Genomic DNA, 14,905 nt, shown 5'->3' on the forward strand with positions numbered 1-14,905 from the left:
TCGGGGTGTCATTTAAAAGTAAGCAAAGACGAGACTGAATGGAAAAAAGCAAAGAGTTCATCCAGAGTTCACACAATGATGACGTTGTGGCAGTAACTCGAGTTTTACTCTTGTTTCATTTACTGGGACTTCCAGGTTAAAAAGAGAGAATCCAATCTGTCAGGCTCCTCACTTTCACTCTCAGGATTAGTCTGTATGCTCAGTTTTTATCATCTCTTTGCTGCCTAAAAACCTTTTACTGACTGAGCATTTAGATATTTCCGCTCCAATCAGCCTTCTCAACACTCCTCTGTCCTCATTTTCTTAACGTTTTCCGTCTCACCTGCTCCACATGTTCTATATACCTCATCTTTCTCTCAGGTTGCCATCAAACAGATGAACCTGCAGCAGCAGCCGAAGAAAGAACTCATCATCAATGAGATTCTGGTGATGAGGGAAAACAAGAACCCAAACATAGTCAACTACCTGGACAGGTGAGCACACACATCTGGGTTTTTATGCTCACAGAAGGTAAATTTAACACAACTGTGAGAGCAAATGACATTTAGGGCATTCAGACTTCTGTTTTGGGTGCATCAGAACTGGGTGAAAAAAGCTCTGAAACCTCAGATCTATTTAACTCGCGTTCACCAGAGCAACCGTCTCCGTTTTCAACGTAACCGCTCACATACCTCCTGTGTGGGACGCCTGTTACCGGAGGATTCCACAAGGGGGCGCACCACGGGGTTTACAGAAAGTACGCAGAAGCTCTCTGATAAGATGTAAACATGGGGGGGGGGTTAGCATTTTATGGATCCTAAGATCATGACAGCGACAGATGGTACGCGAGGCTCCTAAACCGACCATGGAGCGAGAAATAGACTATACAGAACATCAAAATGTCGAAAGCAAGCTTCCACCCCCCCACCAGACACCAGCATATTGCAGCTGGCATAAGTAAGGTTAATTTCTGAGGACGCACAAACTGACGCACCAGACGAACGCAGGATTCATGATGCAGCCACGATAAACGCACAGTTAAACTGTATTTTAAGCGTAAAAAGCCCTCTGATTTCCATTAAAATGCGACATGCAAACAGGGCTGAGCTCAGCACGTTTGCATGGATTACACCGAGTAGTTTTTGGAATCGAGTTACTCGAGGAATCGTTTCAGCTCTCGTTATATTGTTGACAAGCAGAGAAAAAACACAATGAATCATCTGTTTGTTCTTTCATCTCTGACATTTTCCCTCTTTGTGATCTGCTGAGGCGGCTTCAGTGGCGACGTAATAAAACGGAGACAATCGGCTCCCAAATGTTCCTTTGAATATTCCTGACGACGGTTGAAACTCCACTGAGCTGATCAAGGCCGAACAAGAATAAAAGATCAGTGTCGACGTGTGTGTGTGTGTTTCTGGTTACCGTAGTTACCTGCCTGTCTTTGGAGACATTGAGGTGAACTTGGAAAACTGCAGTTAATGCTGTCATCTCCATGGAAACAACTTCTCCATGTCACTGATTTACCGAGTGTGTTTTTGTGTACTTTTCCCCCACGGACATAAATCTGTTCACACGTTTGTTCATGTTTGTCAGCCGCCTTTTAGGGACAGAAAAACATTAACGTAGATCACTGGAAGAAGTGGTTTAAGGTCAGGTTCATTCATCTATTTCATAGTCAGTTCATTCACTTTGACTTTATAGGGATTTGATGGGAAATGAAGCAGCAAACCCAAAGAATATAAAGTAAAAAAACAGAATATTTCAGCTTTTTTAACTTTCTACAATCAGTAAGTTGAGTTTTCAACCAGTCAGTTGATCAATTTGATAAAATTTTGAGTTTTAATCTCATGAATAGAACAGTTTGAAGCCACAAACTTGACCTCTGAAATTTAATGTATTATTATATAATTATATATATTATTGTTTGATCGTAAAATGACTAAACAGACTAAACTTTACTCGTGGTGATTACTTTAAAGGAATATTCAGCCAATTTATTTCCTCGGTGCTCCACTGAGTGTCATTGAAATACTGATTGTATCGTAACTACGCCCACATTTGTTGTTTGCCACAGTTACCTGGTGGGTGATGAGCTCTGGGTGGTGATGGAGTACCTGGCCGGAGGTTCTTTGACTGATGTTGTGACAGAAACCTGCATGGATGAAGCTCAGATAGCTGCTGTGTGCAGAGAGGTAAGCCCACTGTGAGATCATCTCATTCCCAGGAGCTGCAGGATGTCTAAAGGTTTAACTGAAGACAACTCAGACCTTAATGGGATGTTTAAAATGTTTGTTTTTATTTAAAGGAGGCCGGTTGCTATGGTATCATATCACTGCCACTATGTTCGCCATCTTTTTGTTTTCTATGTGGAGCAAAATCCTTAACAAGAAGCTGAGCTTTCTGGTATAATTTCAGGTTCCAAAGTGACATTTTTCATGCTATTCTGACATGTTTTTCTGCTTTTTTCTCTCCAGTGTCTGCAGGCGTTAGAGTTCCTCCACTCAAACCAGGTCATCCATCGAGACATCAAGAGCGACAACATCCTGCTGGGCATGGACGGCTCCGTCAAGCTCAGTCAGTCCTCCACAGCTAACCTCAATTAATTCTTTTAATCCTTTGTATTATGTATTTTAGTTCTTTTTTATGCCTTATTACAGCTACTTAATCTGCTGTTGTATAAACAAATCTTGCTTATTTTAAAGATTTAACAGATAAGTTCTCTCAATACGATGAACTGCTTTTATTGCTAGATGTAAGGTATCAGGATCGGCATCTTTTTTCTGTTAGTCCATCTGTTTTCGCTTATCTGAGGTCAGATTTCGGAGGCAACAGGTTCAGGAGAGAAACCCAGACATCCGTCTCCCCAGCGACACTCTCCAGCTCCTCCTGGGGATCCCGAGGTGTTCCCAGGCCAGAAGGGACATATATAGAGAGTGTCCTGGGTCTGCCCCGGGGCCTTCTTCCAGTAGGATGTCCCCAGAAAACCTCCAAAGGGAGGCTTGGAGGCATCCTAACCAGATGCCCGAACCACCTCAGCTCCTTTCGATGCAGAGGAGCAGCGGCTCTACTCCGAGCTCCTCCCCCCACGCTCCGAAGGAAACCCATTTCAGACGCCTGTATCCGTGATCTTGTTCTTTCGGTCACTATTCAAATCTCGTGACCTCAGTTCCTTCTTCACCCCGACGGACCGGAGCAGCGCCCCTCATTACCGCTGACGAAGGCCCAATCGGTCGCTCCAACCTGCCATCACTCGTGATAAAGGTACCCAGACACTTTAACTCCTCCGCCTGAGGCAGAGACTCGTCCCCAATCCGGAGAGAGCGTTCCACCTTCTTTTGGGTTGAGAACCGCAGAAGAGCCGACCGTCATCCCGGACGCTTCACCCTCAGCTCTGAACCGCCCCGGTGCAGCTGGAGGTCCTGAAGCAAACAGAAAAAGCAGAGATGCCCTCGCCCTCCTCTAAAATAAAGCCACCGTCTGTTTGTCTTCGGACTACAATGTCGGTTGTAGTTCACATGAACATTTATAAGCTGATGATGACGTGTTATTTCTTTTGAAGGACTACATTTGAACCGCACCAACACAGACGTAAAACTCGACTAAACCGCTGAGATTTATCACAGAATTTTACAGATTGTAAATGAATGTTGGGTTTTAGATTCCTAATAAAGGTAGAATTTAAATACTGAGAATAATGGGCTCATCCTGTCCTCTCTGCCCCCCTGCAGCTGATTTTGGATTCTGCGCCCAGATCACTCCGGAGCAAAGTAAACGCAGCACCATGGTTGGGACTCCGTACTGGATGGCTCCAGAGGTCGTGACCCGAAAAGCCTACGGGCCCAAAGTGGACATCTGGTCGCTGGGCATCATGGCAATCGAGATGGTGGAGGGGGAGCCGCCGTATCTGAACGAGAACCCACTCAGGGTGAGTTTGTGGACTGGGCACCGATCGAGGAAGAGACTGAACACTTTTCTGAGCATTATAAGACATTATTTTTCTGTACTTTAGTGTTGAAAAAGGTGAGGTTTATTCTATCCGTGTATGGTCACATGACTTGGATGACTTGGATGGATGCCGAGCACAGAACTGGTTATATGAACTGGTTATTCCTCTGTTATGTGGCGATACTTTGGCTCCAAGCTATCAGACACTAAATGGAGGGAGGAGCTGTGTAAGATGAGTAGAATCAAAGCTTCTGCGTCAACGCCTTTCAGCAGGTCATAGAGCAGTGGGATGATTGTGTCTGAACGAACCTGAACCTGTGAGCCGAACATACAGTTACAGAACTGTTTGTTCTATTTAACTTTACTACCCAGGAAACAACGAGTTTTCAGTAATGCAAAGGTGTTGTTTTTAATTTAGTTTAAAAATGTCGCATCTCTAGTTGTTGTATGTTTGAGTTCAGAAATAAACAATTCAGTTTTCTATTTGTGCATTTTCCCAGTTAACCAATCAGGTTTAATCATGACACCATTTATTTATCATATCTCAACACTGACCTCTATCATCGCCATGTGACTTTTTCCCCAAATCCAGCAGCCCCAGCTCTAAAAGGTTGTGCACCATAAAAATCCCAACAAGTGAGGCGTATTCAAAGGGCTCCTCTGGTCGTGTCACCAAGCAAACTGACTAAATGAGTGGTAGCTGAGAGTAATGAGGAGGAGCAGCTCATAAAGAATAGAAGAAAGTGTCAGATGCACAAACAGCCAGTGAAAAATATCCCGGCTGCTTTCAGAGCTCGACGAGAGACTGTGTGGGAGTGATTCTGAAGCTAGACAAACAACAACAGTGGAATGGCTGAAACATTGTGGCGAGACATGAAATAGTGAAGGAGATACCGCTGTTATCCTGAGAACCACCACTGGGTGGCAGCAAAGGGAAGGATTTTAATAGACCTGCTCCTGTGTGTCTTAGGCGCTGTATCTCATAGCAACCAACGGTACCCCAGAGCTGCAGAACCCAGAGAAACTGTCGACAATATTCAGAGACTTCCTGAACCGATGCCTGGAGATGGACGTGGAGAAGAGAGGGTCGGCTAAAGAGCTGCTGCAGGTACGGCCGTGTGGGCTTTTATCCCCAAAACCCACATAAAAGAAGATCATCATTAAAAACGTCCAAGTTACATAAAATACTATGAAGCTAATCGTAGCCTAACAAGAGAGAACTGCACATTTGACCCGTTAAAACATAAAGTTTTGTCTGATAAAGCTTATAACCTAAAAGTTATTCGTAAAACAAACGTCTCAGACTTTGAGGAGACTAGAAGTGGGACATAAAAACCATCTGAGAAGTTAGATTTTCTGGTTTTACGGTACATTTTAAAAACTGGTGATAGAAGGAAGAAATTTAACTGAATATTTATTATAAAAAGCATAAGAAAGAAGGTAAAAATATTCACTTTTTACCCTGAAAACAGGTTAAGGCTCACTGAACATGAGATACTTTACTTGGATAAAAGTAATAATATCACAGGATGATGTTAGTCAGACTGAAAAATGAGTTCACAGTTTGCAGCATTTCATTTCTTTGGCTGATAAAAGTAGGTTTTACTGAATAAATCTTATATTTAAGTACATTTTCAATCTGTAAGCTATTAAATTTGTGTTTACTATGAGCACTTAAGCAGCTGAAAGTACAATATGTTCCTTTAAAAAGTGGCATAAATGAGAAATGCTGTTGTAAAATACCTAAATGTCTTTAGTTACACGTCACACATGGACACGGAAACATTAGCCTTGTCCAGGGTTTTAAATACCTGACATCTGTACCTACATGTTGGTGTTTTCAGATGAGACTTTTAGTGCAGCGGTTCACTTTCTGTGATCTGACAGTTAGTTGTGGAGTTGTGTAGCTGTTAAATGACTCAGAGCTCAGAGGGTCTTTATGTTGTTGCAGAGGAAGGTTTCTCAGTTATGTAAGTGATCATTGAAAGGTTCATTGTAAGAGAAGGTGCATTAAATAAACTCCTTAAAGGTTACCTGCTCCCGCACATCATAAAGATCACAGATGACAAACAGGCTGCTGCAGTCGCATGAAATGAGAGATCCGCTGCTTTAGATCCGGAGAGCAGACAGAGGTGAACTGCGGAGAAACGACAGCAGCCAATAAAATGTCTGTAAGATTCAGAGTGGTGACGTAATAAAGTTCACATGCACACAAAAACAATATGAAGAACTGAGAGAAAAGAGGTTCAACGTGACCGGTTGTTGTTCTTTTTAAATCCAAAGAACAATAAGTAACTTATTGCAGGAGGTTTAAAGATTCTGTTTTAATTAAATTTACATTTATAAATATTGCTCTCTTTTTTCACCCTCTTCCTCCCCCACCCCGTTTTTTCTCCCCTGATCTTTCCTCATCTCGCCTCCCCCCCTCGCAGCATCAGTTTCTGAAGATGGCGAAGCCTCTCTCCAGTCTCACCCCTCTCATCCTGGCAGCCAAGGAGGCCGCCAAGAACAACCGCTAGCTGTCTTTGCACTCGTTACTCCTCCTTCTCTCCCCGTGTGTCTCTCATTCCTCCTGGGAAGGTGTTGACGGCTGCCGGCTGGGTTTGCGAAACCTTTCGAATGCCTTCAGCCATCCTCCTCCTCCTCCTATTTCGTGTGTTTTGTAACTTCAACCCGTCACCTTTAACTTTGACCCTGAGCTCTGACCCCTCCCTCCCCCCCACCTGCCCTCCTCGCAGGGAGAAAGAAGGGCGGTTTCTTCTTCTTCAACACTCCACAGGACAGGAAGGATCGAGTGATGTCATCGCTGACACCGCTGCCCTCATTGGCAGCGCCGACCTGTCGCCGCAGGAGACGGAGCATCTCAACAGAGCCCAAAGACTCGCATCAGTGTTGTTCTCTCCCCACGGCTGTATGTGTGTCTGTTAGCTTCATTCTTTTGTTCATTTGAACTCCTTTCACTTTTTTTTTTTAAAGAAAATCACCTTTTCTGCGCGTGTGTTTGTCACAGGGAGCGTTTGGATTTGAATTCAGTTGATTGTAGTTTTACTTCCTGCTGGTCGTGGCGTGGAGCGGGAGAGGTTTGGTACTTTGTCGTGTCTGCAGTGTGAGCTCTGAGTTTGAAAACATTGATATTAATTATCACGAGGAAACACTGGCGCGCCCGGAGCCATCGATGGGCTGAGTTTGGAGATAGAATCGTGTTTTCTTTCTCCTAAAGGTTTATTCTTACAGTACGGCGCGTCATACGGGGTCAAATTGGCATCTTTTTTTCAGCTTTCTTACTGAATATAGATCTTATAACATAAAATTACTCCCAAGCTGAGCACAGTAATTACTGCTTTCCATACTGGTATGAAATTGTGAAATCGGCTTCAAGCTGTAATGTTCATGTGGGCTTTGATGATTTTCCCAAGGATAAACCTTTAGAGCTGGATAATGTTTATCTGGTTCTGTTGCTTTAGCCGCACGATGCATCGTGGGTTTTATTTCTTCATCATATTTGTACCTACAGTACTGCTGATTAAGTTTTACCGTCTTTAATTCAGCGGTTTTATTTTGGGGGTTTTACTCATTTTAGGAGACTAAGTACGACGGTTAAAGAACACTATTGATTCTTTTTGCACTGATATTGGTTAAATGTTTCTGATCGGAGCCGAATGTTCAACGCTGGGCTTCCTGTAATCACCGTGGGGGCTCCCAGGTGAGGCTACACCTGGTGAGCAGTTTCCCACACAGGCTGTTCCAGGAAGGCTGGAAAGGTGAGAATAGATGCAGGAGACCCGAAGTTCTTCATTTGTCTTTGAGGTTAAAACCTGAAGCCTGCATTACCCACAATGCAACTTGGCTGTCAGATCAGAGATTCAGGTGTGTTGTACTGGTAGCTCATGAATGCCCAAACTCTCCCATGCTCATGTTAATCCCAACAGATCAGGTCAAACGCCACCTTTTCTTCTTATTTCACCATTCAGAGTTTAATCTTTCACATCAGACACGAAGTGTTAAACTCTGGAGCGCCCCAAAAGGAAATTAAGTCGTTGATGTGAGCAGCAGTTTGAGTTTTAGCTTCAGAGCAACACTCAGAGTAGCCTTTAAAGTTAATACGATGGATAAATAGTACATTTCCGCTTCCACAGATCCAAAATATCAGCATAGTTTGCACAAGAAAGTCTGAATGCAGAGTAACAACAAACACCCAGAGAACTGTTCTGCTAACGGACAAAAACCTCGTGAAATAAGTCAGTTTCATACCGCCAAACTCGCCACATCGGCGGCTCTGGGACTTCTGTCTGCGGGCTCGTCGGAACACTTTGAGGGAGAGAATGTGCATGATTCCTCTTTTTTTATACGGTACGTTTTAAGATAGAGACAAAAAAATAATAGATGACTTGTGAAAATGCTGAAACGTGTAGTGACGCTTAATGAAGGACGGTTGTGTACGATAGGAGAGATGATATCTTAGTCCTATTTTCAGATGAATGAGTCAAATAAATGCTATGATGGTACGATGTTGTTTTTCCTCCTGAAGGAAGGTGCGATCCCAAGGAGCCCCTTGAACATAAGGTATATATTTTACGTGCAAAAAGGAGAAAAAAAGACGCATTGATAAAACAGAACACCCTGTTTAAGCCTTTGTTTACAGACTTTTCCTTTTATTACAACTGATTAATGCCAGAAAATGAGTTCAGCACATGTTTTTAGTTTGGACGTAAAGATTTGAGTGTTTGTTTTGGAGCCGCAGATGTTCGCTGTGCAGCAGATGAACAAAGACCCGTCATGTAAATACCCACCAAACATTTCCAAAACATCCACTCAAAGCTTGTTTTCTGCTCTTAGTTCTCTCTTCTTCCTCCTTTTTTTTTTTTTAATGGTTTTTACGTAGAGTTTTTGTACCTCTGGCCTTAAACTGTTTCAAAGATGCAAGACTACTTTTGTACCAGTCTGATGGCAACGACACTCTGCAGCGTTTTCAGACAACAGAAGGTTGTTATTGGGTTGTTTTAGGGGCACAACCAACGATTTTTATGGCATAAGTTTGCAAAAAGTACTAAATTAAACCCAAAAGTAATCAGTGTACCGTGATGATAACCATGATGGGTGTGAAACTGATAGAAACTGCCTGGAAATGTTGCAGCTGTGTGTTTGTGTGTCCTGGTCTGAATCCCCGGCACTGAGCTGGACTGGACTTAAAGGGCTCTTCTGTAGTTTTCCATTAGATTTTTTCTCTCAGATCACGCTGCTCTGAATGTGGTTTGTGGTTGTGATTAACACGAATCAAATGAGAAAGGAACACTAAACAATGTAAGAGCCGTCTGTGCATGGAAACCACAAGAATAGTACTTTTAAATATCCTTTAAACCAGCCTAATATGTCTCTTTTAACATTTAATGGTAATCTCATATGCAAATGTGTTGCACAATCACATTGTGGGGAAATTGTCATTTTTGTAAAGTCTGTAAGCTCTAAAACATCCACTGGAGCTCAGTTATGAGACATTTAAATGCCCATATTTTGTGTTGTCCCCAGCTAGTGTGCTTTCATAGACTGTTATAGTTCAGTCTTTTAAAAAGTGAGAAAAAGGTACCTGAAAAAACACTAGCTGCTGCAGCAGCTCATTAAAATTTAACCAGAAATGATGATCCTGCAACTGGAAACTGAACTGAACTATGCAGCGTTTTAATACTGTCAGCTTTTTGGCCTTTTTTCCAGCTGGTTTACAGACCAAATAACATTAGTAGGAACAACTAGTTCAAACAGCGCCCCCTGCAGTCACATTTTCAGATGGCCAGCGACTGTTAGCATTCAAGCATGATAATTCAGCCTCTTCTGGAGAACAGTACCGACCTGATGATGTGTTAAAAACCCTGCTGGATGTCAGAATAAGTTCCTCACAATGAATTGTTTTACTGTATGAAGTGACCAAGTCGTCATGACACTGTTCTCATAGCAGCTTAAAGGGGGATTCAGACTTTTGAGTCCAGAATCAGAAGGTCAAATGAAGTCTTCGCTCTTTCGTATATCAGAGCCATAATTTATCTGTTTATACAAGTCATTTTGATTTTTGAAACAACTGAAGAATGAACAAATAAAACTGTACAAAAACTGGAAATTTGGTCTGTGTTTTTCTCTGGAAACTGCTGCGTAGACTGAACCAAACAGGCCTCGATCCGTCCTTATCCAGAGGAAAGAAAACCTGCTGTAATCTTCACAGCCAGAGCTGCTCGTTAGACTACAGGAGAAAATACCAAACGTATCCTCACACGCCCTTTGTGTGACTAATACATTACAGCTGAGATGCTAATAAGTCATGTAAATATGCAACAACATAATTCCACTTCCAAAGCTGGGAACAGTGATTCTCACTGTTTAATAATGAGGATTTTTGTATTATTTAAAACACAATTTTTACTGTAAATCCTTCCTCTAAGTCCGTTATGTAAACTGAATGCTCTTTGTGTGACTCGGGGCAAGAAATTAGCTTTAATCTGTCTGGCTGTGAATTTATATCTCACCTCCTTTTTTTTCTTTCTTTCTCCTTAATTAAACGCAGTAATTACTGTTCGCCAGCTTCCTGAGCCCCCCCCCCCTTTCATCCTCACTCCTGAAGAGAAAGAGCTTCTGGTGGAAGTGAGACTGCATCGCCACGTGTGAAGCGGTGCTGAGCTGCCAGTGGTCATGCGGTGGATTCGGTCCAGGCTGTTGCATAATGTTAAACTTTCATTAATGTTTCAGCTGACTGAACTCAGGCCTGCTGGCTCTGAACGCAGCATTCAGATCTGCAGATTGGCAGAGACACAAGGATCAAACACCAGAACGCGTCTGATCAGATTCTTCCTCGTGTCTTTACACGTGAGGACCTTTTTGTTCCACATATTCACATTTATTTCTGTTTAAAGTGATCATTAAGGCCAGCTTTCTTGATTGTGTTTAACGCTTTGTAATATTTTTTGAATAATCCTGAGCAGTGCGAGTTTTGATCACAGGTAAAAGGAGACTTGTTTCCTTTATAATTAAAAGTATTTGAGAAGGAGCACAAACCCTGTGTGGCTGAGTTTAGATGGAGGCAGCACCAGTGAGTAATGACGCAGTGCTCCGTTCTGGGCCATCTGTAGGGGTTTAAATGTGCTGAGCAGAGATCACTGAGGTCTGTACCAACAGTTGGTGGCATAGTGAGTAAAATTCAACCTGTTTTTTTCTTATGTTTCAAAGCCCAAAGTGATATGAGTGAGAAACAAACGCAGAGGAGGAGGTTTTTACGCTGATATTGTGTTAAATGTAATAACTAGATGGGATGATCCATAGCTCGGTCTTAGTTGAGCTGAGATTTGTGGGGTAATCTGGTGGGAATGACCTTTAAAGTTGGACGTTATCTGAGTATCGGTGACATGAGAGACCATGTGAGCAGATAGGAGGTGATGTATAATGCAGAAAAATTCTCTAATTCTCTGTTGTTTCTTTAAATCTGCATGATGTTTCAACCGAGACAGAGAAGCAAACAGCTCTCTGTGGATAATTAACATTTTTCAGAGCCAACCTGTCTTTGTACTTTTTCTAAAGGTTTCTGAGGTGCGAAACAGAGACGTTCAGCAGCAAATTATAACCCAGGATTTTTTGACTATGTTCGATATTAATCGTCCTCGGTTTCTCCATGTTGGAGAAACATCTGGGTAAAGCTTTTACTAGTTGTGTGACTGTTCTTGCACATGTGTTGCCAATCTTAGACATTTGAATATGAAGTTCTTTTACCTATATTTCTTTTATAAATTGTTATTCACTGACGATGCATGATAAAATGCTGATATGAGTCTTAAAGCCTTTACATTTGGATTTATATGTTAATGATAATCAAACTTCCTGCTAGATCTCTGCCTTTGAAGGGTTAATTAATATCCCAATGCCTCTGATCAGTCAGAATCAGAGGTCAAACACATGTTAAAGCTGAATAAGTTTACACTGAGACACATTCTGTTCTAACCAGCTCTAACTGGGACAGAAACGATGACACAGGATTTCTCTGGTTCCCCAAATACAAAAGGAGTCGGTCTTCTTGTTCCACAGATGCATGCAGTCATGTGTTTAGCTCTGCTGGTGCAGCATGGAGAATAATGAGGCTGGTTTCTGCTGAGGTGGCAGAACGAGGAGGCGTGACGTAGTGTGACGCATCAGTGACAAGGACGAAGAACGCAGAAGGTGAAAAAGTGAAGTGAAAACAAAGCAGAGGAGAAAGAGTGTAAGAAGACAAAAAAATGATTAAATGTGAGCAGGAGGAGCAAGTCCGGAGGATTCAGAAAAGGCTGAAGGGAAAAAGGTCTTCAGAAAACCAGCAAAGGGTTTTAATGAAAATAAATAGTAAAGGCTGGAAATACCAAAGATGTGTTTATTTTATAGAGGAAAGATGAATTCTGTCAAAACCCCCAAAATATATTGTGATACAAACATCTTCATAGCCTCACATTCAAAATCAAGACTAAGAATCTACAACTAATGATGTTTCAAGCTAAAAAGCAATGTCAGTACATTTCAGCTACAATGCAAACGTGATTATTCATCATGGGATTACGTTTCTTCAGATTTTATTATTTGCTTTTGAGAATTTGTTCTCATTCAGCCACAAATTTCATGTTTAGGGTTGTCAGATGGGGCCGAAGTCAATGAAAATAGCAACATTAAAGGCGTTTCCGTTCACCTTTTTGATGTTCAAAGTGAAGATGGAGCTTAAATCTAAAACAATCTGCAGGAATATTGGACCAAACGTTCTCTAACTTGGCTGAAATGGATAAATTTGTGTAAAAACAAAAACAACCAGAAGATCTGACTTTGGTCGTGTGGTTTTTCTCGTTGCTTTTGTTTAATTCGTTATGATTTCCCTCTACTGCAGCCAACCAAAAGCATTGTGACCAGATATCCAAGAGTGAAATCAGCTTTTAGTTACAAAGTGAAAATCTAAGTGATTTGCATTTCTTATAGTCGTATCTTCAATGTTGTGGCTTCATTCGGCGTCCTCGGGGGTGGGGGGTGGGAGAATGTGCTTTTTGTAAAGAAGAGGTAACAAAGGCACAACTCTCAGCTGTGATTGATTACCATGTCCTCCCCTGTGTGTGTGTGTGTGTGTGTGTGTGTGTGTGAATAAGCAGGTCTGAGTGAGTGTGTGTGTGTGAATAAGCAGGTCTGAGTGAGTGTGTGTGTGTGTGTGAATAAGCAGGTCTGAGTGTGTGTGTGTGTGTGTGAATAAGCAGGTCTGAGTGAGTGTGTTGGCCACTAAAAGACGCAGTAATGTGAGTCGAGATGTCAGTTTTCTACTCTTTCTTATGTTTGAGTGTGTGAGGATACAGATTCTTCAGTGTTGTCATGTGGTGCACTGTCTCTGTCTCTGTGTGTCTGTGCTGGTTGTGGTGCAGCAGCCCCCCCCCCCCCCTCCTCTTTATTCCTCAGAGTTACATAACAGTCTCCACTGCAGAGGAAGAGCACTGCAGAAAACTCCTGATTCTAACATACACACCCATCACCTCACATTTGTTTACATGAGTTTCCTGAGGAGTTACCCAACATTATACAGTCAGTGATGAGATGTGGGCTCACTTTGTGTCCCCAGAAGGAAAGCAGCCACCAACAGTGTGGCTGTAAACATGTTTATATCACAGCTTCAGTGATGTTTCTGCACACTTCTGCACATTAATGCATTTTAAACCCGTATGTGGTCACAGAATTTCTTTATATGATGCTGTGATCTTGAAATTGTTATCTCATTCCAGCTCTTTCACTATCAAACTCTGAAGGTCTGAAGATAATAGTTTATTCACTTCATTTCTACAGTATTTTATTATATCAGAACAGCAAACAGAATCAGTTTTACTATGTAAGAATACAACAGAAATCTCAGCGTTAACAAGTCAGATCTGATGACAATTTAATCTCAACATTTTTTGCTGGATTTATACATCTTTACAGTAATTAAAATCAGTGAAAATGCAAACCCTCTGCTATAAAAGATGAGGAACAGAAGCCAATCTGGAATTGGTTCAATCATTTAAACCTTTATGTAATGAAAAGAGGAAATTCTCTGATCAGTTGTAGCTTCAGTGTAAGTAGAAGATATTAACAGACTTTAATTGGTTTCCAGTAACACTGAAATAGATTAATAATTGAATTAACAGATAATCAGGAGAGAGGCATGTTGGCTGTTATGTTACATCACCAAAAACAAAAGGTCTGCTGACGGTTCGGGGCATCAGTGTCCATGACATGAACGACGTCATGTGTGTGATGCAGAGGTGGATGTTGGTTTTTTGACGAGACATTTGCTACCTTTATTTTCTGAGCTGTCCGTGGATATTTTAGCAGAATGTCAGACCTACACAGAGTGTGTTTGACTGGCCTGCCTGCAGTCCACATCTGTCTCCTGTGAAAATGTACGGAGCATCATGAAGAGGAGAATCAGACGACAACAACCTGCGGAGCAGCTGAAATCTTGGATTCAGGACACAGATTCCTCTGAAAAACTGCAACTATTGGTATCCTCCGCTCCCAAATGATTGATTATTTAGGTCTGCTGTAGCACAGGGACAAACATCTTGTTTTTTAGTTTGTTTCTGGCACCAAATTCTCTATTAGTTTATATTTTCTAAATATGCCGAAGCTGATGAGCGAAGAAGTCCTTGTGTCTGTTAATTAAAGCCTCAATGAAATGAACACATCACAGATTTGTATTATTTAAAAAAAAGTCAGCGCCTTTTCTGGAAACAAGTGTTGTACTGATGAAAGTTTAAAGGTGACATAACTTTTTGTCCTCTTCTTTTTTAGTCATTTTACATCATTTTCTGAGGTTTTATTGAGATGTATAAGAGGCTTTGGTCACGGTGGCCATGCTGACGCCACTCTTTGAGGCCAACATATGCTCCCAAGAACAGAAAAAAGTGGGTTTTTTCCCCTATAATACGTCCTTTTTAACTGTGAAAGACAAGAAACGCAGTGAACTAAGTTT

At 41.8% G+C, this 14,905-nt stretch overlaps 2 protein-coding genes across 3 annotated transcripts in view; both read left to right on the plus strand.

Annotated features, from left to right (window-relative positions):
- The window catches only part of pak1 (p21 protein (Cdc42/Rac)-activated kinase 1), a 60,246-nt gene extending 50,213 nt beyond the window's left edge, over positions 1-10,033 (plus strand). For both annotated transcript variants that reach the window (XM_072392025.1, XM_072392026.1), the window contains 6 exons: positions 361-473; positions 2,054-2,171; positions 2,454-2,553; positions 3,708-3,904; positions 4,895-5,032; positions 6,357-10,033. In XM_072392025.1, coding sequence (XP_072248126.1) covers positions 361-473; positions 2,054-2,171; positions 2,454-2,553; positions 3,708-3,904; positions 4,895-5,032; positions 6,357-6,443 — 753 coding nt within the window. In that variant the 3' untranslated portion in view covers positions 6,444-10,033. The remainder of the gene's footprint in view (positions 1-360; positions 474-2,053; positions 2,172-2,453; positions 2,554-3,707; positions 3,905-4,894; positions 5,033-6,356) is intronic.
- LOC140314691 (glycerophosphodiester phosphodiesterase domain-containing protein 5-like) overlaps positions 6,544-14,905 on the plus strand; it is a 51,630-nt gene continuing 43,268 nt past the window's right edge. Inside the window, exon 1 of the mRNA XM_072393023.1 lies at positions 6,544-6,835. Coding sequence (XP_072249124.1) covers positions 6,544-6,835 — 292 coding nt within the window. The remainder of the gene's footprint in view (positions 6,836-14,905) is intronic.

The sequence above is a fragment of the Leuresthes tenuis genome, unplaced genomic scaffold (assembly GCF_036924035.1).
Source record: "Leuresthes tenuis unplaced genomic scaffold, fLeuTen1.0.hap1 SCAF_9, whole genome shotgun sequence".
NCBI lineage: Eukaryota > Metazoa > Chordata > Actinopteri > Atheriniformes > Atherinopsidae > Leuresthes > Leuresthes tenuis.